Source organism: Homarus americanus, unplaced genomic scaffold (genome assembly GCF_018991925.1).
Source record: "Homarus americanus isolate GMGI-L3 unplaced genomic scaffold, GMGI_Hamer_2.0 scaffold18547, whole genome shotgun sequence".
Classification (NCBI taxonomy): domain Eukaryota; kingdom Metazoa; phylum Arthropoda; class Malacostraca; order Decapoda; family Nephropidae; genus Homarus; species Homarus americanus.
The window spans coordinates 44168-69090 of NW_024725521.1; the positions used below are offsets into that span (position 1 = coordinate 44168).

A 24923-nucleotide genomic window follows, 5' to 3' on the forward strand; every position below is an offset into this window, starting at 1 on the left:
CATCCCCACCAAGGAAAGTATCCATTCCGTTGTCCCTTTTCTCGTGCGTTTCCGGAATAACATGACTTAAAATGATTATAGAATTATTCTCCCCCTAGAAAACAAGATTCATGTGCCTTCACGTGCATACTTTCTTGGTACCGCACAGTGATCAGTGAGGAGGGCTGAGCTTGTTGTTATCATGCCGAACTATAAAAATGTATAAAATACACTTGTTGGGTAAATAATAAATATCAGAAAAAACTGAATATTTTGAACATATTAAAGTTGAGGGCTAATCAGTTGGCATAATATTAATTTAGTCCTTTAGGCACAGTTTGAACGTTAAAGTTACACAAATTCACTCACTCGCAAGTTGTAAAGACAGTATCGTGTCAAATGTGAACCCCTAATATGATCCCTTAAAGATACTGTAGGTATAAATAAAATCTCTTCCTTGGCTGGTGAGTGTTTATCACACCCCGTCACCGTAGTCGTCCTTGTCGCTGTCAGCAATAGATATTCACTTCTGTTGTTTAAGTTCTCAAGGGGTCATACTTGGGTATCCCCCCTCCCTCCCCCCCAACAGGTGATTCTTGGTCCCCCCCTTCCTCCCCCCCCAACAGGTGATTCTTGGTCCCCCCTCCCCCCCCAACAGGTGATTCTTGGTCCCCCTCCTTCCTCCCCCCCAACAGGTGATTCTTGGTCCCCCCTCCCTCTTACAGGGGATTTTTGGGTACACTAACAGGTAATTATATAAGAGGAACTACATATTACTGTGGGTGACTGTGTGGTGTGAGTGACTGTGTGGTGTGAGTGACTGTGTGGTGTGAGTGACTGTGGTGTGGATCATTGCGGGGTCCTCACGCACCTCAAGAATCTCGGACTACATGACCTTACTTAGCATGCAAGAATTATTATGGCTGCATAGTACTAGACTTGTCTCCGTAAGCATGTGTACCCTGAATGTGCGTGTGTGTTTGACTGTCTAAGTGTGTGTCTGGCTTTGTGTGTGTGTGTGTATTGTGTCAGTGGGGGTAGTGATGATAGTTGTAGTAGTAGTGGTGGTGGTAGTGGTAGTAGTAGTGGTGTTGGTAGTGGTAGTAGTGGAGGTATTGTTGGTAGTAGTATAGTAGTAGTGGTGAAGCCGTAGACAGGTGATGGTGACCTTGGCCAGCCTCTGCCCTCACCTGTTGGTGCTCCCCAGTGCTGTGTATAACCTCAGCTCTTCTATAACGTTTATCTCCCTCTGTATTAATATCTGATACCTGACCCTGTATATTCTACGAGAACATGAAACACCCCATATTACCCTCTTCTTATATTTTGTAGAAGTCATTTATTCTCCAAAATAATCAATATCCTAAGAACTACAAATATTTAATTTAAATCTCTCTCTCTCTCTCTCTCTCTCTCTCTCTCTCTCTCTATATATATATATATATATATATATATATATATATATATATATATATATATATATATATATATACCGGTACCAGGGCTTGAAGTGTAAAAAAATCTGAACCACCATTGTCAGTGGCGAGGGTAGAGGGCCCATACAGCTTTAGGGATATTTTGAGGCCATATATATGCACTGGATATTAGGACAGACAGTATTCTAAGATTAGGGATGGAATGTTTCCAATATCATAAGTGTGATTATCAATACGGACTTGTACCAAACTGTCCTGGTCCAGACATTACAAGGGGCCTCAGAACCTTCAAGGGGACAGACACCCTCTGTATTCACCTATGCTGCAGGTGCATACAGCGCTGAAGTACCGTGCTGAGTGCTTCCCCTTTGTAAGCCATTTTAGTATACTGGTTTGGACTGAACTGAGCTAATGGAGGTTGTCATTATATCCACTATTTTTTTTTAGGATTATTGAGGTCTTGAAATTTGAACCGGAACATTTGGGGCATTAACCCGAACCACCACTGAGTTAATAGTGTTCCAATGTGCTTTAAGACCTGACCGGTACAGAATATCCTGCCAGACAAGTGTTGATCTCCTGATGTTTAGTATTCAATAACTTACCTTGCCTTACACTATTACTCGTAACGTACACAAGGGGTTTGTATTGCACACTGACTGCATTTCGGCCCTGCGTCTGCCTGAAACACTAGTGAACATTTAAGGCGATGTGTGCCAGAATGGTGAGTGGTTAAGTGGCTTCACTTCCAAGAGGCCAAAACGTAACTCAAACATTAAGAGTTGAGGCCCAACCTTAATAAGCCTCAAGCTAATTAAATATAACTTATCAGAAAAAGGGGCCCAGTTTACTGCAATAGGTTACTGTAGGTTAAGTTGGTATCTTTCATAAACAGATAACGTATGCTAGTCGGTGGTGTGGATGAGGAAAGAATGTACCCAGACAGAAGACTTACATACACACACTACTTCCGTGTTGCCCCGCACCCTGGCCTAAATAATACACCACACAGCCGCCTCACAGGGTCACCACTAAAACCCATCAAGGAACCTCTAACAGACCCCGAGCCTTCACGTTGTAAATAAAGAAGTTATATGTCAACTTGATTTTTCCGATACTTAAGATATTTACACTGGATAGGGTGATCATTATTCACATACTGTACAATGAAACTGAATAAGAAGGGAATTATCGGATCACCTGAAGATTAGACACCCCCGATTATTTTACTCCATTTTTTTTACAGGATTAGCCCACCAGGGCACAGGTCAATGACCCACAGCAGGACCTGGGGGCGAAAATATAAAACAGTAATAATAATAATAATAATAATAATAATAATAATTAATAAAAACTCATAAAAAATCATAAAATAATATTAAATAAAAATATAATAATAATAATAATAATAATAATAGACCATAAAAAATAAAAAAAAGATCAATAGTGAGAAACCATATGCTAAGTACTGTATGTTGTGTTGACAATAAGAGAAACAATTGAGACCCTGCAGTTGTGTGTAAATGAGGCAGAAAGTCAGATCAGCAACCTAGGACTTGGTCACAATTTTCGTGAAGCCATATGGCAGCAGGGTCTACCATTAGACAATACATCTTTACAGACTCCCAGTTTGGATTTAGAGCTAGAAGGTCGACTGAGAGTGCTCTGCTATCCTTGACTAATGACATCTTAAATTCCTTTGATGACAGTCAGTTCACAGTCGGAATATTCTTAGACCTCTCTAAAGCCTTCGATACTGTCGACCATACCATCCTCCTTTCAAAGCGTGAACATTACGGCGTTAGGGGCCTATCCCACAATTGGTTTTCCTCATCTGTCCAACAGGATGCAGTATGTCTGCTATAATAATCACCAATCTGACTCCTCGCCAATCTTGTATGGCGTCCCCCAAGGTTCCATTCTCGGTCCAGTACTGTTTTTGTTGTACATAAACGACATAGTCCACGCCAGCACACTCATAAAATACAACTTATTTGCAGATGATAGTAATTTCTATGCCAGCAACTCAGACCTCCATTCCTTGATGAGAACTATGAACACTGAATTGACTAAAGTCAGGACTGGGTAATACGTATTAAACTGACCTTAAACCTTGAGAAAACCCACTACACGATCTTTCACAGAAGAAAAAGTTTACCCCCAGACTTGAACCTCTGTACCTTGGGAATACAGTCCTCAAACGCTAACAAAATACTAAATTCCTCGGAGTTATTGTTGACGAGAAACTTAACTGGAGAAACCACATACAAGCCATTCACAGTAAAGTCAATAAACAGTGCTGTATCATGTATCACACTCGACAGTCACTCACTCTCACAGCAATGAAAGAAATCTATCATGATCTTGTTTACCAACACCTGATACACTGTCACACACTATGGGGGCCTCTGGCTCTTCAAAAACACAATTCCTCGTTACTGCACAAAAGAGAGTTGTACGGACAATGACCTACTTGAAAAAAAAATCACACAAACGAAAAATTGCTAAATTGAAAATGCTAAAATTCGAAGATATTAACACCTACTGCTGTGCCCTCTTTGTTTACAAATCTATCAATCATTTGCTTGACAATAATTATTTCCAGTTCCGGAATAATCAGAGATACAACTTGAGGCACCCAGAGCTACTAAGACCACCCCCATGCGCTCCTCTCAGTCCCAGACCTCCATAAAATATCACAGTGTGGAACAACTTACCCCCACCCATCCGAGCAAAGACTACGCTCCCTTCCTTTAAATCATCTCTTAAAAAATATCTATTGTCTAAGTAGTAATATTTCTTGTAATACCTACTATATTTTTAGTTTGGTTGGGTTGGGTTTGATTAGGTTGAGCTAGGTTGGGTTAGGTTGAGCTGAGCTGGGTTAGGTTAAGGTAGGTTGGGTTAGATTAGGTTAGGTTTGATTCTGTTAAGTAAAACTAGGTTGGGTTGGGTTGGGTTGGGTTACATTAGGGCCTATAGATACACTAGTGAAGCCCACATGACCAATCTCCAGTTAGAGCCAGTGAGCATCTGAGTGGCAAAAGGCTTAGGGACGAGCTCCAAGTTTAGCCTATACGTGAAGGTAATCGCTGTGTAATCCACCCACTGGGAGGCCTTACACGTACTACGGCTTTACTATACAATGAACGGAAATTTCTACACTTCCTTAGCCTATGGTGATTGGTCAAATGGGCCCCAGTTCCATTAGACACCCCACCCCCCTAACTGAATCTATTACTACCTATTAAGATTGGGTCTCTCAATCCTAATGGTCCTCTCAAATATTAATAGACCCAGTTACAATGGTGCTATTAACCTGAATGGTGTCTACTAGGAATGGAGTCTATTAAGAACAGGGCATATTTTTTTCACCCATAACTGAAGATACTAGACACGTGCAGGAGGAAGGAGGGGGGACAGTAAGAAGCCCCAAATGCGGTGTTGGGTGATATAAGTTCTGTGTGTAGCTATAACATGTGGCGCCCCTCAGTATCTTGTAGCGAAAAAAAAAAATATGAAGCGTAGAAATGTCCCTCGTAATTACCCTCCCATTGATTCACCACAGATTCAAAGTGAAGAAAAGTGTCATCTACATATCGCTTGTTACACGTCAAGAAGTCAGGGAACATTGTACGTCGGTTTATAGAAGACCTAGTACGTATAGGCCTACAGGATTAACTACCAGATACCACTCCCTCGTACAAGTGTCCTGTACAAAAGGAACCTAATATCCGCCTTAGTCACGAGGGCTTACAATATTGGCTCATGTTATTGTCAATTTCATCTTGAAGTAAAATATTAAATCTCAATGGCTTCCCGCTTAACTTTGTTGATACTTATAGGGAAACAACTCTCTAATTCACTCAAACCTCACACTCAGCCACCAATGCCAGCAAAGCCTTAGTATATTATCCAGTACAGTACCAAAGACCTTGTAGCTATGGTAGTTGCTAATTATGAGTGGCACTGAGAGGTGTTCTGTATAGCTTAAGTTGTCAATTCGGATTCAGTAAGTTATCTTAAACATACTGTCCAATGTTTCTGCATATATTTTCTTTTCAGGAGGACTTTTGATAAATTCATTGTTTCAAACTTGTTCCGAAACTATTACACAAAAATATGCCAACATATGATTCAACTCTTTTTAAATTTCTAAGTTTGTAGGTGAAAACACAGGTCCAGGGTGGTCAAACCTAGTGTATATACAGGGAGGGAGGGCTGTGTTGTTTGGGGAGTGGAGAAGCAGCTCCACACACCAACTTGTGGCCACTAACAGGCTTAGCGCCACAACTCACGATTCTTTGGCAGGTTTCCCGTAATGTCGTCGGTGTTCTTTCACAAGTGTCACTGTTGTTGTATATTTACCAAGAGCTAATTTATGACCACAACTCACTGACGTTTGTATAAGTTTATATCTTCATGGTGGTATGGTATCATGTTTACTTGAAGGAGGGGGTTGACTTGCAGGTTTTGACCGCAGGTGTTGAGAGTGAACACGGAAGCCAAGAACTAGGCAGTCCCCGGCGCGAGCACGGGGGAGGGGAGGGTGGTTGGAGGTGGATAGTGTACCGTGGGGCCTCCTTCACACAACGCCCTCAGTGTCGTCTCAGCTGCTGTATGAGCTGCTGTTTCATGCTAACACTGTGTGTACGCAAGTGATTCGTACGGGACACCAGCTTCATGTGGAACTATCATCACACGTGTGTACAGTGACCCTTCCTGGTGGCCTTTGCTCTCACTGGGCCATTTAATGTGGTCAGCCGTGTAGTGGTGTTGTGTGTCGTTCCCACACCCCCATACTGTGATAAAACAGTACACATGTCAGTGTGACTGGTACAGTTACCTTCAGTGTTGTGAGTGTGGGTGTTATGCCCTGGGAGCGTCCAGGGCGACACAGGTGCTGGAGTGTGTAGAAAACTCCACAGTGTGCTGGTGGTGGTCGCCTGCCCATGGCTACTGACCGACTACCCATATACACTGCTACTTAACATCTTCCTATCTTTCTTCTCCGTAAGTCATTGTATAACCTTTGCACGTCCTCATGTAGAAATAACTTTTAAACACGATGACGCGATCTACAGGCTACCAACCATCCACTCAAACATTTCATCCTTAGTCTCTGTTTTAGGTGTTAGGAAGATACAGTAGTGGCGGCGATAAGTCTCAGATTTGATTTAATATCTGTATCAGATTATAATTAACCACCAGGATAAGATCACAAGTACTGCAACAAGAGATTACCAATTTTATATTTTATCTAGTTATAGTTGGTCTATTGTTGGTGTAATAGTCAGCATGTTTCCCTCGCAAGCGAGCGGACCCGTGTTCGATCCCCGGGCAGGGTGAAACGCCATTTGCTTCTGTCTACCCAGCAGTAATGGGGACCTGGATGTTAACCATTACCCCGGATCGTGTTCCGGGGTAATGGTTAGCCAGTGCAGTTGGCGAGTTGTCCGGTCTTCTCGGACTATTCCTTGACACTGGGTCATGCAACTCGTTAACTCAAGGTGTGGTTGTGTTGGCGACAGCTTCTACACCTTAAACAAGTTCACACCTAGGTGGCCCTGGAGTTACCGTGAGAGGTGTTTGGTCAGAGAGATCTATTGTACGGTTCTATTTCGATTTATTGTCATACCAGTATTTGTAAATAAAATGGAGTCGCCAACAACTGATCAGCAGCGTTTATGACTGGGTGCAGGATAAGGATAAAAAAGCTATCAGTGTGTTAATCAATCAGTTAATGGTTTTAGTTTTGTGAATTAAACAAAGACAGTTTTCCAGGAATAATATGAACTACTCCAGACGCCAGAAGAATGGTGCCAGTTCGACCTGGGGCCAGATCGTGAGGATTGGCCACGGTTACCTGTACAGCGCAGCGCTCTCTTGATTGCGCTTCAGTAACGTTCCCTAACCTAACCTAACCTAACCTAACATTTGCTATTTAGTGTGTTGTGATGAAACATAACTATTCGTGAATATTATGACTTAAGTTGTGCTGCCTTAGTGCCAAATGGTTAAATGGGCCCCAGTGTTAATAGGCCCCAACCTAACCTAACCATTAGAGTCGGTGGCCAGACGTAATGGGCCCCAGCCTTAAAGGTAAAGTTAGACTAGGTTAGGGCCGGGGTCCACTTAACCTGTAACCCGTGGTGGTAGTGAGTAAATGAATCTACGTCTCCAAATTACTAAATCATTCACCTCGTGTTAGTTCAATATCTGTAAACTAACGAATATTTAAAACATTTGTTAGGCAGCAAACTGTCGTCAATGCGGGTAGACTGATTAGGTATATATTTTATTTACCATCTGTTGTCCGATAATAATAAGTTAGTTATGATAATAATAATAATAATAATAATAATAATAATAATAATAATAATAATAGTATAGGCACACCAGGAACACCACGTTAATTACAGATCTAAATATTTACATAACGGACATTATTCACCATGAAGTTACTTCCAAGTGATAACAGTGTAGGCCCTTAGGGTATGACGTCAGTGTCTCGTTCGGCTGACACTGACGTGGACGAGTGAAACAGTAGATGTTTTGTACTGAGGATGAAGGACCAATCAGGGCGCGTCTCGTGGAGTTCATTGACACCAATTAACATGAATGACAGTCACAAGTCAGTTTTTCCACAGGGTCATTATTGTATGTGACATCGCTCAGCCTTTCACACAGGTCTACCGTCCTCCAGGTACTGCCGACCAGTGGGTCACTAGGCCGAGACTGTGCCGTTAGCCAAAATAAACAGTTCGGACAATATTATTTTGGAGCTCGACCTCAAAGTTGTCCTTCAAATCAATTTTCGTGACACCTCTTTACAGTACTATTTTATACTACCATATGGAAGAGATGGCCGGGGGTAATTTTAAGAGCAAGTGAAGGGCACGTGTCAAGCAGTACAAGACTACTTCCCAAAGTCTCAGCACAACAACACGTCTAACACCTCAAGGATTTTACATTCTTCAAATTACAACGTTTCATTAGACTCCGTTCTTGGACTTCGACTATCTTTTACTCCTAACCAGTGACGTGACACAGTGTAATAAAATCCTCAACTGCAGCGACTCTCAAGCTGTGATTATATGAAGGTTGTCGTTATTGTATCTCTCAGTGGTTAAGTGCAGATGCAGAGCCTTCAGTGACCTGTATTGTTCATCTTCTCCTTGTGTGTTATGAGTGGAGGATCTGTTGCAGGGAATTCAATTGAGCTTTAACACATGACTATTTGGTAGCTTGCTTTCACTAAGCTTCATGGAAACAGGTGGCCATGAAAAAGTTGTCTGGTGAATAATAAACATTGAATATTAATGTATAAGGAGGCATAGATAACACAGGCCACAGTATGACTAATGCCCGGCTTATTGACACATTTCTGTACACATCTTGCAGGTCACATTGTTGCGAGGGTCTCTTGTTACTTTCCTTATCATTTCTTCTCTTCCAAGTTCAGCCAGTGCCAGTCAGTCTCTGATGTCTTGATTAACAGATTTTTGAAGGTCTTGTCTTTCATAAATTTAGGGAGTCTGTGAGCTAAATGGCGGTCAATAAAAAACCGCAGAGTCGGGAGGAAGTTATGCATTATACTGTACCTCCTGATTCAAGTTGTTTGCAACATCATGATTAGTTTACGCTGATTAGTTAAGGATAGGCTGGGCTAGTTTAGGGAAGGGGAGATTAGGGTATGTTTAATTATGAGGCAAAGTTTAATTATGTCGTGATGGCCAAGGACGCCTTATATGCGTGGTTATAAAAATGAAAAAAATACAAAAAACATTCGAAATAGTTTGTTCCATTTTAAGTTTTATTTCGGGTTTGACTATTAAGTATGACACAAGTGATGGCAGACGTCCTGGAGTGCCTGGTTTATTCAGGCAGCTGTATGACACTTGAATATTATTAAGACACTTGTGTATCTAGTAATATTTAGCTAAGTATTGGTAGCAGCTCAACAGTGAGGCCCCGCTGTGTATACTGGTGCATACAATATATTCTTGTCTTCTAATAACCTTTACGTAGCATCGTGGGTGATTGAGGGTAAAAACTAACGATAAATTGAGATAAAACAGCTGAATGAAGCACAGTCTACCCTCACCCATCGACTGACTAAATCATCGCCATCCACCAAGCCGTCCAGGAGCAGCTGACAGTTGGCAGATTAATGAAAAAAAAATTTAGATGATAAAATTTTATTAATAAATTATGAACAAAAACGACGATAAACAAAATCCGATGTACTGGTAAATGTTGACCCACGGGCCGGTATCATAGATTTTGAGCCGATCATCTAGAATCTATAGTATAAACAGGTCACGACGTCACTGATCTGAAAATAAATATGGAATTCTTGGTGAATCACATTATATAGCCTCGGCGGTGTAAGAGAGCAGCCATTGGAATTTTAAAGGCACGGACCTCGTTTTTCACAAAACCTATTAGTTGAATGACTACTGGCTGCCACGCCCGCCCGACACTCTGGGGCTTCCAGAGCGGATTAATAGGTGAGGGTCCTGACTGGCGGCTACACCTGCCGCCTGCACCACCACACTATACCACTATGTCTGACCCATATATCCAATATACGTACCATTATCCATAGGAATAAGTCAATAATAATAGTCTCTACACGTACAATGATTTTATAAGTGGTAAATTCAACACACATTTCTGGCACGGTGATCTCAGTACAGTACTCTGCGTGCTCAGACTGCAGAGGTAATTTCTGCACGCTACGCCGGCCCCTTAAAAATTCCATGCAGGAGCCAAGACAAAACGCATTCGCTAATACAGGTCCTACAGACGCTCTATCTTAGCCAGTTGTTCCAGTAATAACCGCGGAACTGGTCGTTAGTGAGTCACATTCAGAAATAGTGGGGGGGAGGGCACTATTTCTGAATGTATGTTTCCATCATGTACAATGAAAGACAAAATTCGTGTCGTGAAATTTGGTGAAAACATATGCCAAAGGGCAAAACTTTTGGCGGGCTCTGCCACAGAGCCACACCAGGTCCCGTCATCACTGTAAAAAGTAATCCACTATAGCATCATCATTATCATTGTTTTATCATAATTGTCAGTTATCATTATCATCGTTATCAATATCATTATCAGTTATCATTGTTATCAATATCATCATCATCTTCAGTTATCATTATCATCGTTATCAATATCATCATCATCATTAGTTATCATTTTCGTCGTTATCAATATCATTATCATCATCAGTTATCATAATTGTTATCAATATCATCTTCAGTTATCATTATCATCGTTATCAATCTCACTGAGTTCAGCGTTGTTTGCTTGGTTTGTCGCAATTCTGACTTGGTAAATTACTCAGAGCAGAAAATTACGGTTAATCTCATAATGATTTAGATTACTGGCCTTAATGTGAGTAAGTGAAACATGGCGTATAGGACACGCAGGTTACTCATCTTTTACGGTGATGATAAAAACCTCCTCCTTTCCTGCTTCCAACATCTGGTGTCTTTCTCATACCCCCGTTCTTTACACTTTGATAGTTCCATTGTCATCCAGGAAGTTGTTGAGAGTCAGGTCAACTTTCACTGTTATAACTGTAAAACTAACCAGCATTCTAGTCAGTGTCGAGAATTAAAACAATTCCTCAGTCCTTTAACACTGGAGTAATGGTCGGCGTCTATGATCAAGATGAGTTGGCAGACCTGTCCCGCCTTTAACCTGTACGAGCTTTGGCACGAGAACAGGAAGTTGACTACAATTGAATATTGTCTCATGAACCGCTTGCGGCTCACGAGGAACGGTTTCACCACCCCTGGATAGCCCGAAAGTTGTTGCCACACCATTTTGTAATTTTTTTGCGCCATTTATACTTGTTATTTTTAAATCAAGATCACAGTGTTGATAGTGATGTCCGGTGTTTAGTAATATACGATAACTTAACTACCTTTAATGAGTGGATATACATTAAGTATATGTTTCCTGTCACAGGTTGACGTCTGGGGCACCCTTAGTGTAGTCATTTGTGGATGGGTACCTGACCTTTGTAAGTGAGGAAGTAAAGAAGGTCGGCCACACTGCTCCGTATACTGGATCCGCACCGCCTGTAGTGGGCCGTCGGGCCAAATGTAACTTATACCTTCACATAACGGTGTTTATTATTAATTTAATATCACTTTACAGTCATGATTTTAATGTGAGGCATTAGCTGTTTAAAAATTCTTTGCAACTTTGATATTAATGTTTAATAATAATAATAATAATAATAATAATAATAATAATAATAATAATAATAATAATAATAATAATAATAATAAAAATATTATTATTATTAATATTATTATTATTATATTAGCTGCTTCCTTGGTATTTGATTATATTGTCGAACAGTTTAATTTTTTTTTTAAACTACTCTACTGTGTATTTTTTAACAACTTATTAGAGGCAATTTTTAAGGTAGTAGGTAGTAGGCAGCTACCAAACAGGGAGGAACTACCGCCTGGGAAGATATTGGAAGCATAATGTGTTGTCTAATGATAGACCCTGCTGCCATATGGCATCACGAAAATTGTGACCAAGTCCCAGGTTGCTGATCTGACTTTCTGCTTCATTTACACACAATTGCAGGGTCTCAATTGTTTCTCACTTATGATATTTTTTTTCTTCATTTTTGTATTTCTTCATTATTATTATTATTATTATTATTATTATTATTATTATTATTATTATTATTATTATTATTATTATTATTATTATTATTATTATTATTATTATTATTATTATTATTATTATTACATTTTCTCCCCCTCCCCCAGGCCCCGATGTGGGTCAGTGACCTGTGCCTGGGTGGGCTAATACACATTAAAAAAAATTATAATAATTAGTAAAGCATAATAAAGCTAGAGCTGTTGCCCTACAGGCTGAGCAAGATGGCTTACGAGGAAATGAGCAGATACCTGGACTTCCGGGCACTACTGGAGCCCGGGACCAGGTTCACCCTCACCCGTGTCATCGCCACCGGCACCTACGGCGAGATCTACGAGGCCACCGACACCGAGAATGGTGAGTAGACCAGCCCCGGGGTGATCATTATGAACTGCTCTAAACCAATCCACTCCCGGCTCAGTATACACTACCAGCTTGGCCTTATAACCCAGCAAGTAACAAATAACTTAATCACCCCAGATAGTTAAGGGGTGGGTTAGATTTGGGTTGTTACGATGTGGTTACGACATTACGATAATTTAATTTTTTTAAGAATTCTGGATAAAGAAAAACTCTCAGCTCGGAATATAACATTATTTTTATGTGGTCTAATTAGTGTAACGATTGTTTATACGTAAACAGTATAAATGAGGTTAGGTTAAGTTAGGTTAGGTTACGATGTGCTAGATTAGATTAGCTTAAGTTAAGTTAGGATGTGTTTGGTTTGGTTAGGTTAAATAAGTTTGGGAAAATTAGAATAGGTTTACTTAAGATAAGATTGAGAAATGTTAGGTTACTTTAGCTTAGGTAAGATTAAGTTACTGTAGATAAGGTTAACTTAGTTTAGTCTAAGTCAGGTTTGGGACCATTATATATTAAGTCATATTACTACTTAGAAACCTTAGGATGGCGTTAAGTTAAGGCAGTAGATTATGTTAACTAATTTGCTCTTAACAATATTGTGTAAGTAAGCGTGACAGTCGTGGACTACACCAACAGCAGTAGTGGTGGCTGGAGGCGCCTCACTTAGGCTTACATTTAACTAGGTCAAGCCTCTCACTGAACCGTTTACATAACGGTAAAAGTCCCAATTGGTAATATAATTTGTAGTGTAAATAATCGGTATTTGTTCGCTTGGTTCATAGTTTTCAATTTCTGGCTGTCCACTTCCCAGGTTAATCAAGGTTCACCTGGTCTCATGTCTTGTTCTTAGTCTGTGGTTGTTCATGTACTGTAGTCTTGCCGGGGAGGTTGTTGCTCTGGGGCTCTGGTTGTGTTGAAGCTCAGGAAGACCCTCACTAGGTGTTGAGTGTTTGGTTTAGTTATTTCTATTGACTGACAGTTTCGGAATGTTTATTTGTGTTAACCCACTTATGGTATTTCACTTGGCTGACGCTAGACGGTTTTATTCAGCTCAGAGGGGAGCCCGTACACAGTGGTCAATAATGATGTGTGGAGTTGATAATGGATTTGGTGAGGCGATGTAGTGTAGTGTTACGGTGTGTTGATTATATTAGGCCGTGTTAATGAAATAAATTGTTTAAACGTTTAAAGAAAAAATAGATGCATTTTTAATATAAATTTCCTTGATTTTTTTCATAACGTGAGACAAATGACACTAAATTGCATGGAAATATAATCAAATTTAAGCATCATAAAGCATGAGTCGTGTAGGTTTGGATCACTTGGCTCTTCAAATAATATGATCAGTTATGGTGTGGACTGTAGTTTGTCTGTCGTAGACGTTGTCATTTGCTCTAAGAACTTATAACCAATAATTCCATACCAAGTGCCGGCGAACAATGTCTGCAGCTTCTTCTGAATAAGTTAAAATAATACCAACTGTTGTGGGAGAAACGCAACAGGTAGTACAAGTGGGAAGAATGGTTTTTGTGTCCTTACTGACCCAGCAGCGAAACCCAGGTAGACGTGCATATTGTTGTTATATGCAAAGTATAAAATGACTAGAGCGAGGAGATGTGTTCAGTGAATACATCTCCTCGCTCTGTTCGCAATTAACGAGAACAATGTCGAAGGTTATGACAGCTCTTTTGTAGTTGGTGACAATGAACGAACTACTGTTGTATCGCCAGGAACCAGAGTAAATGCAGAATTTCTTTATTCTTTTCTTAAATACTTCTCTGATGATTTATATTTCTCTATTTCTGTTATTCCTGTTGTATTATGTAAGGTATCTTATTATGCTATTCTCATTATTATGATAAGTAATTTATTTTGTCTGTTTACCTTTTTTCTTCTGTCCACCGAGGGCGAGGAACAGCTCTAGGAGCCACCCGGGGAGTAGTATGGGAATTATATAAAGGCAGTAGGCGATTTAAAGCATTTGGTGGGCTTCTTCAAACCCAGCTAGGGAAGCCACTGGTGTCATTCCTCCCTCTTTCCCCACATGGAGCACCGAGCGAGGTAACAGGTGTGTGTGGGGGCGGCGATATGGTCGAGGTATATAAATGGAAGTCAGGGCTAAATAAATGTGATATAGCAAAGGTACTCAAACTATCCAACTAGGAGCGAACTCGTAGCAACGGTTTTAAATTAGACAAATTTAGATTTAGGCGCGAAATAGGTAAACACTGGTTTGTAATTATAGTAGAGGATAAGTGGAACAAGTTACCAAACATTATCATTAACTCGAATACGCTGGATAGCTTCAAACATAGGTTGGATGGGTATATGAGCAAGAGGGGTTGGGTGTAAATGGGACTGCCCAGTATTGGCCAATAGGCCCGCTGCAGTTTCCTCCGTTCTTATGTTCTTATGTGTGTGTATGTGCGTGTGTGTGTGTGTGTGATAATAATAATAATAATAATAATAATAATAATTAGCGGTTTATTGAAAAAATTCTGCAGCCCAAAGACTGAAAATATACATAAATGACTTATTACATACATTGGTGTGGGGAAGCTAACATAGGCAATCATTAGAGAAAAGAAAAGGGACATACAGTGAACATACAATTTAATGTTTACAGTGGAGGTCACTTGAGCTGAGGTGTTGAATTGCAAACAAGTACTGTAGTAATTCCCTCACAGATGGTGTTATGTGGGGCCTCACGTGGTGCAGTAATTCCCTCACAGATGGTGTTGTGAGGGGCCTCATGTGTGTGTGTGTGTGTGTGTGTGTGTGTGTGTGTGTGTGTGTGTGTGTGTGTGGGAGGGTTTGTGTTTGTGTATGTTTGTGCATGTGATCAACTCGGAATAAAAAACAGTCAATCAGGCGTTGTAAGGGTTTTATAAGCATCTGACTATTTTACGAGACACGAGTTCAGTGGAGAAACTTCTGTCAGTAGTTAAGTTGTCTCTCTGGCCCTGTGACTTAACTCTGACTGGCCCAGGCTTCAGACAGTTGAAATACGTACAGTAGAGTAGTAACTTTTTGATAGCGTCTGGTTCAAAACTTCAACTGTGGACACGAAGATAAACAATGTGGTTGTTATGATTAAAAAAATAACACGTAATTGGATGTCGCTTTTTAAGTATTGTAGGTATGAGAAAAATAATGACCCCCAAAAATTGACTCATAAAAGGGATGGTCTAATACCTTGACGACAATGAATTTAGTCCAGTGAGCGAAGAAAATTTAACAATGACCGACTAATTGCTTTCCTATTTGGCAGATAATCGTAAGGTGGCGGTGAAGATTATCGACAACATCAAGGAGAACTTGGAGGAGATCGAGGAAGAATTTCGCGTTCTCGCCGAGCTCTCCCTCCACGAGAACTTTCCACAGTTCGCCGGCATATTCCTCAAGAAGTCCAGCAACCTCGAGGACCACCAAATATGGTTCGTCATGGAGGTGAGGAGGACCTTTGTGGTGAGGAGAACCTGGTGGTGAGGGGGACCTGGTGGTGAGGGGGGACCTGGTGGTGAGGAGTACCTGGTGGTGAGGAGTACCTGGTGGTGAGGAGTACCTGGTGGTGAGGGGGACCTGGTGGTGAGGAGTACCTGGTGGTGAGGAGTACCTGGTGGTGGCTGTGACAAGGAGGGGAAAGGAAAAACACCTGATGAACGTTTTTTTCATGTAATCATACACACCAATACATGTATATGAGAATATTAATAGGTCATTACTCCACAGTTGATGACACACGGATCAGTGTCGGAGTTGGCCCGCGCCTACAAGAAAAGGGAGGAGAGGATGTCCGAGAGCCTCATTGCCTACATCCTGAAAGAGATTTTAACGGTCAGTACCTCCATGTGTTGACAGTGTGTGTGAGGGGTGGGTGGTATATGTAAGGAGCAGGCAGTGTGTGCTAGACGAAGGAACATTTTTGTAGGGAAAGAGAATGTACAAGTTGTGCATGTAGGTCCTAGTATTCATCTTAACAAAGCCACGTTGAAACCCACATATATCCTGTATAGAGCTTATCTTATGACCAAACAGCAGAGACAAGTTTTACAAATAACACCCTACTAGTGGTGCTCCTCTTCCAGGCGGTGCAGCATCTCCATCAGGCTCACGTAATGCACAGAGACGTGAAGGGGATGAACGTCCTCATCACCGACGAGGGCAAGATCAAGCTCGTCGATTTTGGTAAGTGATTCTGCCGGACTTTGAAAACTGGTTCCCTGTTGTTGACGTACTACATTCTTTCCTGCCTTACTAAGTCTTAACGTAATTACTATTTCTATTTTCACAAGTGAGCCTTTACCTAAGATACAGTGTAGCCAGAATCAAGAACAACACTGTAACGTGTGTGTTCTAGTGTGGAGTTCCACTTGTAAAACACATCCACTTACTTTAGGGTCCAGGAATAAAGTAAGTAAGTGCGCATGTGTTGCAGGTCAGTGTGGCCACCTGGACTCGACAATGGCCAAGCGGAACACGGCGGTGGGGACCCCTTACTGGATGGCTCCTGAGGTGATCGAGTGTGAGCAGAAGGCAGACCAGGAGTACGACAACCGCTGTGATGTGTGGGCCCTCGGTGAGTGACGCCCAGTATGTGTGATGGTGGTGAGTGACCACCACTGTGTCTGACAGTGTTGAATAACAGGAACGATAAGTTTTGGTGTACAGTAGGTGACGTGTGTGGTTAATGAAGGTGTTTACTGACGTGTAGTGCCTGATATCCCGACACAGGCATCACGGCCATCGAGCTTGCTGACGGTGACCCGCCCTACGCTGACATCCACCCGGTGCGCGCCCTCTTCCAGATCGTAAGGAACCCTCCTCCTGTCTTAAAGAGATCTTCCGACTGGTCTCAGGACTTCATCGATTTTATATCAGAGTAAGTGGTCATGCTTCTTGGTTCTGAGTAAATTTCTCTTTACATAGTTCCCTTGATATACAGAAGTTTTTAATGAAAATTTTGACACATGGCGGGTTCAAGCATGATTTCTTTTACTAATTTTTCTTGGTTTGGGGGAAAAATTTAACCCATACTTCATGATTTCAAGCAACATTTTTAACCAGGATTGATAGTTTCGAGTATTTTTCTGTTTATATGAGAGAGCTAGGTTTATCCATGTCAAATCTGTCTGTGTGTCGTGTTTACCAAACGCTTTTGGGGTCCGAAATAGGCCCAGAGTCGGGTATTTCGTAGGGGTCAAAAATTTCATATATATGTTTGTCAGGTGGGAAAGAACACATTGTATAGTGGGATGGTGGTGATGAGGCAAGAAATTATTTGGTGGTGATGGGATGATGAGTTGTGTAATGGTGACGGGGATACGGGAGTAATGTAGTGGGGATGGTGATTGGGGGAGACAGGCACTAAGAGGTGTTGGTGATGGTATACAGATGCTTGGTGAAGACGCCCGACCACCGGCCCGTCTTGATAGAAGTGATGGAGCATCCCTTTATCACCTCAGTGCCCGAGGACCTTACCGAGGTCAGTCCGGTCATCCACTACCCTACGTCCTAAAGGATGAAACTATATGTGTCTGTCTGTCTGTATTTAAATCTATCTTGTAATAGTTAAAGTAGAATAGCTTACGGTTTTACTACTCACCATCGTTGTGTACTTGCACTGGCTAGACACATAGGAAACTGTATACTCCTAAGGTGAATGCTCAAACTGAACTGTATACCTGCATAGTGTACTGTATATACATGCTTATAGTCGATTTTATACTGCTTCTTTGAATGCGATTTTACATTGGTAATCTCTGGGACTCTAAGCACAGGGCTGTACTGATTATATTTACAATAGTATGTTAGTGTAGTTCCTTCGCCTTTGTTGTCATTAGTTTTGGGTTGTTTCTTTAAATAAGACATATCAATGCCTTTTTACACGCTTATGTTATGCTTTTACATAAGGTGTACCTGGAAGAAGCGGTGTTATTATTACGAGAAAGGAAAATTGTAACGTGTGTGTGCCTCTTTTAATAACTAGCCTCTGGTAATAACATACTAGCCTTTGGTAGTAACATACTTGCCTCTGGTAATAACATACTAGCCTCTGGTAATAACTATTAGCCTCTGGTAATAACTACTAGCCTCTGGTAATAACATACTAGCCTCTGGTAATAACTAAGAGCCTATGGTAATAACTACTAACGTCTCGTAATAAGTACTAGCCTTTAGTAATAACGCTTAGCGTCTGGTAATAAATATTAACCTCTGGTAATGACTACTAGCGTCTGGTAATAACTACTAATATAGCGTCTGGTAATAACTACTAGCGTTTGGTAAAAACTACTCGCATCTGGTAATAAATATTAGCCTTTGGTATTAACTATTAACCTCAGGTAATGTTATCCCAGGTGCTCATTAACTAGGTATTGTGTTACAGGTGAGGAAGACTCTGTTGGAGGAGCGAGCGAGGGTCCTGGGTGGGGGCTACGTGCCAGAGCGACCCTTGACTGCCATCGCTCGCCAGGGCTACCTCAAGGTGATCATCTATTGCCAGACACCCCTCCTCCTTCTCCACTTCCTTTTCCTCCCCTTCCTCGTTCTTACTCTTCTTCCTCCTCCTTCTCTTCCTGTCCTTTCTCTACTTTACTCGCTACCTCTTACTTTTCCTCTTATCCTTTACCACAGTGTTCCTTCTTCAGCATGTTCCAATAAAGGGACTGTCATAATCTTTTTATTTTTTTTAATTATTATTTTCCATATAAATCTCATTTATAATTTTATGCATCATTATAATTATTGTTGTTGCTGTTATTATTATCAATGTTATTATTATTAATAATATTATTATTTTATTGGTTTCAAAGCAGATGATTAAATAAAACCAAATTTAAAATTAATGAACTATAATAACCCCAAGATTGTTAGGTTGCGTTTCTTACCCATTTTATAATGTTTTCTTCATTTTAGTGTCGAAATTATTGTTTGTCTTTGTTTTTATGTTTTGTGCAGTGTGTGACAGGTTAAGGTGTAGTGTGTGGCAGGTTAAGGTGTAGTGTGTGCCAGATTAATGTACAGTGTGTGGCAGGTTAAGGTGTAGTGTGTGGCAGGTTAATGTACAGTGTGTGGCAGGTTAAGGTACAGTGTGTGGCAGGTTAAGGTGTAGTGTGTGGCAGGGTACAGGTTAAGGTGTAGTGTGTGCCAGGTTAATGTACAGTGTGTGGCAGGTTAAGCGTAGTGTGTGGCAGGTTAATGTACAGTGTGTGGCAGGTTAAGGTACAGTGTGTGGCAGGTTAAGGTGTAGTGTGTGGCAGGTTAATGTACAGTGTGTGGCAGGTTAAGGTGTAGTGTGTGCCAGGTTAATGTACAGTGTGTGGCAGGGGGTGTAGTGTGTGCCAGGTTAATGTACAGTGTGTGGCAGGTTAAGGTGTAGTGTGTGGCAGGTGTAAGGTTGTACAGTGTGTGGCAGGTTAAGGTGTAGTGTGTGGCAGGTTAAGGTACAGTGTGTGGCAGGTTAAGGTGTAGTGTGTGGCAGGTTAATGTACAGTGTGTGGCAGGTTAAGGTGTAGTGTGTGGCAGGTTAATGTACAGTGTGTGGCAGGTTAAGGTACAGTGTGTGGCAGGTTAAGGTGTAGTGTGTGGCAGGTTAAGGTACAGTGTGTGGCAGGTTAAGGTACAGTGTGTGGCAGGTTAAGGTACAGTGTGTGGCAGGTTAAGGTGCAGTGTGAGTCAGGTTAAGGTGCAGTGTGAGTCAGGTTAAGGTACAGTGTGAGTCAGGTTAAGGTGCAGTGTGAGTCAGGTTAAGGTACAGTGTGAGTCAGGTTAAGGTGCAGTGTGAGTCAGGTTAAACAGTACTAACTTGTTGTCCCCTTACAGACTGAGCGTCGAGGGAAACCCCAGAAGATGGTCACCGACGACCTCGCCTCTCTTGAGTTCTTCAACGATGAGGTAAGTCGTCCTCCTCCTCCCTCTACACATTCCTCTAACTCAGACCTTACACTCATTATCTTACTTATATCTCCTCACACCCGTCATCTTACAAAGGCATCCTTACACCCCATCATCTTAAACATTACTTCCTCATACTCATACTCACCTTAATCATTACTTCCTCATACCCATACTCACCTTAATCATTACTTCCTCATACTTATCTTACTCACACCTCCTCATACTCATCTACTTATAAATCCTCACACTCAGCTCGTTGTCATTTATAACCTTGTCTATGGTATATAATTTGTTTGTACTTTGTCTAACTTTGGGTGTTTACTCTGGCCAGTTGGTGGTGGAGACGCTTTACTCGAGGTGGACAAAAGGCAAGATCTATACGTGGGTGGCTGATGTGCTCTTGGCCGTCAATCCCTTCTCTGAAAAGTGCAAGTACGACGAAGAGGTAAGTCTGGAGGAGGAGGGGGGGGGTGATTGTGGGGAAGAGGGGGTGGTGGGAACTAGAGTGGTTGTGGGGAAGGTGGATGAGAGGTTTGGGGTGATGAGGAAGTTTGGGGTAGTGGTGGAGAGGATTAATGTTATGTGGAGTAAAGTGATGTTGGGGGGGGGGAGGATTAGTGTGTTGATGGTGGTGAGGATTAGATTGGTTAGGAGTAATGATGGCTAGGAGGGTTAGCATAGGGAGGAGGATGAGGGATGATGTAGCCTCTTCCTTTGTCTTACCCTCCACCTTCTCCCTCCCACATTGTCTGCTACATTTTCCTTCTCTCTCTTTAATTTCTTCTAACATTCTTTTTCATAATCTCCTCCTCCTCTTCTTGCATCCTCGTACCGTTAACACCAACGACTCAATACCTGTCACTCACCACTTCTTCGTTTCCGCAGGTTCAGGTGAAGTACAAGTCCAAGTCCCGGAGTCAGAACGACCCTCACATATTCGCCCTGGCTGACAGGGCCCACCAGGACATGATGCATCACAAGGAACACCAGACTATCGTCCTCACCGGAGAGTCCGGCAGCGGCAAGACATACAACTTCCATCAACTCATCAATCAACTCTGTTACATTGGTTGTGTAAGTTAAAGATGGATGCCCCTTACTCCCTTACATTGGTCAATGATGATGATAGACACTCCTTCCCGGGTCTTTTTGTTTAAGATTAAGCTATCTGGAGGAACTGTGCTTAAATGTTACAACCTTCATAGCTCAGTGGCTAGAACGCTGGTCTAGTTAACCAGAGGCCAGGTGTTCGATCCTCCCTGAAGGTACAGTGGAAATAACATAATTTTAGAGGTGCAGTGGCGAAGTTGATATAGCACTTGCCTCATAATCCAACGGTTGCCATTAATGAGCATGTTAGTCAGCTCTAGGAGCGACCACCAAGGGTCTTAAAGCACCCAAGTCAAGCCTGACGCCTCCCCCCCCCCCAAAAAAAAAATATATATATTATAAAAAAGATGTCAAAGAGTGTGTATTAACGGGCTTAACTCACCATGTACTCCAGTCATAATTCACTGGCTGAGTGCAAAAAGGGCCAATGTCAAAAAATGTCTGGGTTTTATGGGCCAAAGTCTATATTGACATTTTATGACATTGGCCCTTTTTGCACTCAACCAGAGAATTGGCATTCCACAGGGAATTGTCCTGGTCCCCTTTCTGCTTACTTTATTTATTAATGACTTGCCCAAGATCGTAGATTCAGAAGTTTACATTTTTCTTGATGATACTAATTAAATAGGAAAATCAAAGATGAAGAAGGTTCTGTAACCTATAATGTAGAGAGACTTAGATAAGCTGAAAGAATAAGCAAAGAAATGGATATTATGATGCCATCCCGATAAATATAAATTTATGGTTGTGTTGATCCGGCAGAGTAACCCGGGTCTCATCGACAAGATCAAGAAGGTGTGCATCGTACTGGACGCATTTGGTAATGCCGTCACCCAGCTCAACCCAGACTCCACCCGCCACACCCGATACTTCGACCTCACCTTCTCCAAGACAGGCAAAGTCTCTGGTGCCATCGTCTGGCTCCTCATGCTCGACAAGTTTCGCGTCACCGAGAGGCCCAGGTGGGTGACAAGGGAGTTATGGGGTCTGGTGTGAGGCTCATTTAGGGGTCATGTATGGGCTGTAAGGTCATGTATGGGCTGTAGGGTCATGTATGGGCTGTAGGGTCATGTATGGGCTGTAGGGTCATGTATGGGCTGTAGGGTCATGTATGGGCTGTAGGGTCATGTATGGGCTGTAGGGTGTATGTATGGGCTGTAGGGTCATGTATGGGCTGGGTCATGTAAGGGTCATGTATGGGCTGTAGGGTCATGTATGGGCTGTAAGGTCATGTATGGGCTGTAGGGTCATGTATGGGCTGTAGGGTCATGTATGGGCTGTAGGGTCATGTATGGGCTGTAGGGTCATGTAGCGTGAGTGTAAAATGTTTTGTTCGGGTTGAGATCATGTGGGCCTTTGTATGTTTCAGTAAGCACAAGGGCATCAGAGTCAATTTAGATGTGTAGGGTTATAGTTAATGCATTCAAGGTTATTTAAGTGCTGGCAAATGGTAGCAGCGTTATTTTCTGCAAAAGTTAAAATATTTTAACTATTGTTGGTATGGGTTATTAACATGGTGGTGTAATAGGAGGGATGATTAACTATTCCTTCCTACTGAAATTTATTGTAGTGTAGGAGAGCGTCTGTTAATGAGCTTCCAAGTCGTCTCCTTTTTCATCTCACGCTATCTACCCTCTTCTTTTTTCTCTTCTATTTATTCCTTCTCACTTTTCTCTTTCCTCCCCCCTCAAGTTTTGTCTTCCCATCCTGGTATCGCTATTAGATTACCTTCCTGGTGTCTTGTCTACCATGACACTAATTCAGGCTAGGCATTTTATTTGATATGTTTTTAATAATGGAATGTATTGTTTATTGGCCTTTACAGTTTGAAAGAAAGAATTTTATCTTTTAAGTGCAAGTGAACTCGTATGTTTCTGAATCTTTAAAATTCATGAGTTATGGTTTTGTGGTGAGGCAGTGGTTTAATAGGCCCCAGTCATGATAAACCACAAAAAAAATAAACTAATAGGGCCCAGTGCAAATTGACTCTAGTCTTACCAACCCATTAGGATTAGGGCCCAATAGGCCCCCAATCCTAGTAGTGAGATTGGGTTAGGCTAGAGTCCTTAGGGACTGTGCTCATATGGATTGCATCCACGGTGCTGATGGTTATTGTGATAACCAACAGGTCCGAGGGCAACTTTCACATGTTCTACTATTTGTACGATGGCCTCTCCCAGAGCTCCCGGCTAGCCCGCTATGGCCTCAAGCTGGGCAGGAAATACTATTACTTGGGCAAACACCCCTACGACAACGAGGTCACCAATGCTCAGAGGTTCACCAAGGTCGAGGAGGCCCTTCAGGTGGGTGTTGGAAGGCCCTTCAGGTGAGATTTACAAAGTAAAACTAATATGCACAAATGGTAATATTTACCAAATCCTTTGAAATATACAGCACATTCAAATTTTCTTCAAGCCTTTCCTCGCTTAGGACTTAGCAGCCAGAATTAACAGCAAATACACACACAGTCCTCCTTCATTCGTTGTCTTTCACTTATTTTATTATTGCAATAGATGTGTTATAGTACAGTACTCATCTCACAAAACAATGCACCAGTTATATATCTGGTTTACCTCTTTTGCAGACGATTGGTTTCACGGAACGGGAGATACACACCATCTACCTGGTGTTAGCTGCCATCCTTAACCTGGGTAACATTGACTTCACGGGAGACAAAGAAGCGTCCATTGTGGACATGGAGCCTGTCAAGGAAGGTAGGTGCTGTTCAGTGCGAATATAGGTATTTTCGAAGTTTTAGAATGTACTGTTTATCACAAATAGACAAAATAGGCAAAATCCGATACAAAAATTGAGTTCAGTGACTAAGAAGACCCTAGTTTCTTCATAAACTTCAAAATATGTCTGATGATTTCAACCTTGGAAAGTATAGCACTCGCTAGAGTACAGAAAGGTGAACATATTCATTATGTTAATACAAAAAATTAAGCTCATCTGCCAATGAAACATCAACAAATATTACAAATACTATATATGATGTAATTCTACAATCTAATATAAAGGAACACAATTTGAACACCCATTATTACCACACATGCATATCTACCCCACTGGTGCCATACGCACATATCTCCCTTAACACAAACTGATGCCATATAAGTACAGCAAATTTCCCTTAAGACTTACTAGTGCCACACATACATATGTTTTACCCCTCACACATAAACCATACAGTGTGTCGGCTGCTGGACGTGGAGGAGAAGAAGCTGTGCTGGGCGCTGTGTAACTTCTGCCGGGTAAAGGACGACCAAACGGTAGAGTCTGCCAAGAGGTCGCAGGATGAGGCTGAACTAAGCAAAGATGCTTTGGCCAGGACCCTCTACTCCCGCATCATGGACTTCATCGTCAACTTGATCAACACAAAGCTCTCCGTCACCAGGCTCGTCTTGTGAGTCACTCACCACACATTTTATACCATGATAG

At 41.7% G+C, this 24923-nt stretch overlaps 1 protein-coding gene across 2 annotated transcripts in view; it reads left to right on the forward strand.

Moving 5' to 3' along the window:
* The first annotated feature begins 6029 nt into the window (after nucleotides 1-6029).
* LOC121865188 (neither inactivation nor afterpotential protein C-like) overlaps nucleotides 6030-24923 on the forward strand; it is a 57589-nt gene continuing 38695 nt past the window's right edge. For both annotated transcript variants that reach the window (XM_042364501.1, XM_042364502.1), the window contains exons 1-16: nucleotides 6030-6428; nucleotides 12325-12467; nucleotides 15745-15923; nucleotides 16206-16310; nucleotides 16562-16661; nucleotides 16912-17052; nucleotides 17208-17355; nucleotides 17868-17958; nucleotides 18862-18960; nucleotides 20298-20369; nucleotides 20704-20817; nucleotides 21258-21446; nucleotides 22245-22444; nucleotides 23611-23785; nucleotides 24067-24196; nucleotides 24675-24888. In XM_042364501.1, coding sequence (XP_042220435.1) covers nucleotides 12335-12467; nucleotides 15745-15923; nucleotides 16206-16310; nucleotides 16562-16661; nucleotides 16912-17052; nucleotides 17208-17355; nucleotides 17868-17958; nucleotides 18862-18960; nucleotides 20298-20369; nucleotides 20704-20817; nucleotides 21258-21446; nucleotides 22245-22444; nucleotides 23611-23785; nucleotides 24067-24196; nucleotides 24675-24888 — 2090 coding nt within the window. In that variant the 5' untranslated portion in view covers nucleotides 6030-6428; nucleotides 12325-12334. The remainder of the gene's footprint in view (nucleotides 6429-12324; nucleotides 12468-15744; nucleotides 15924-16205; nucleotides 16311-16561; nucleotides 16662-16911; nucleotides 17053-17207; nucleotides 17356-17867; nucleotides 17959-18861; nucleotides 18961-20297; nucleotides 20370-20703; nucleotides 20818-21257; nucleotides 21447-22244; nucleotides 22445-23610; nucleotides 23786-24066; nucleotides 24197-24674; nucleotides 24889-24923) is intronic.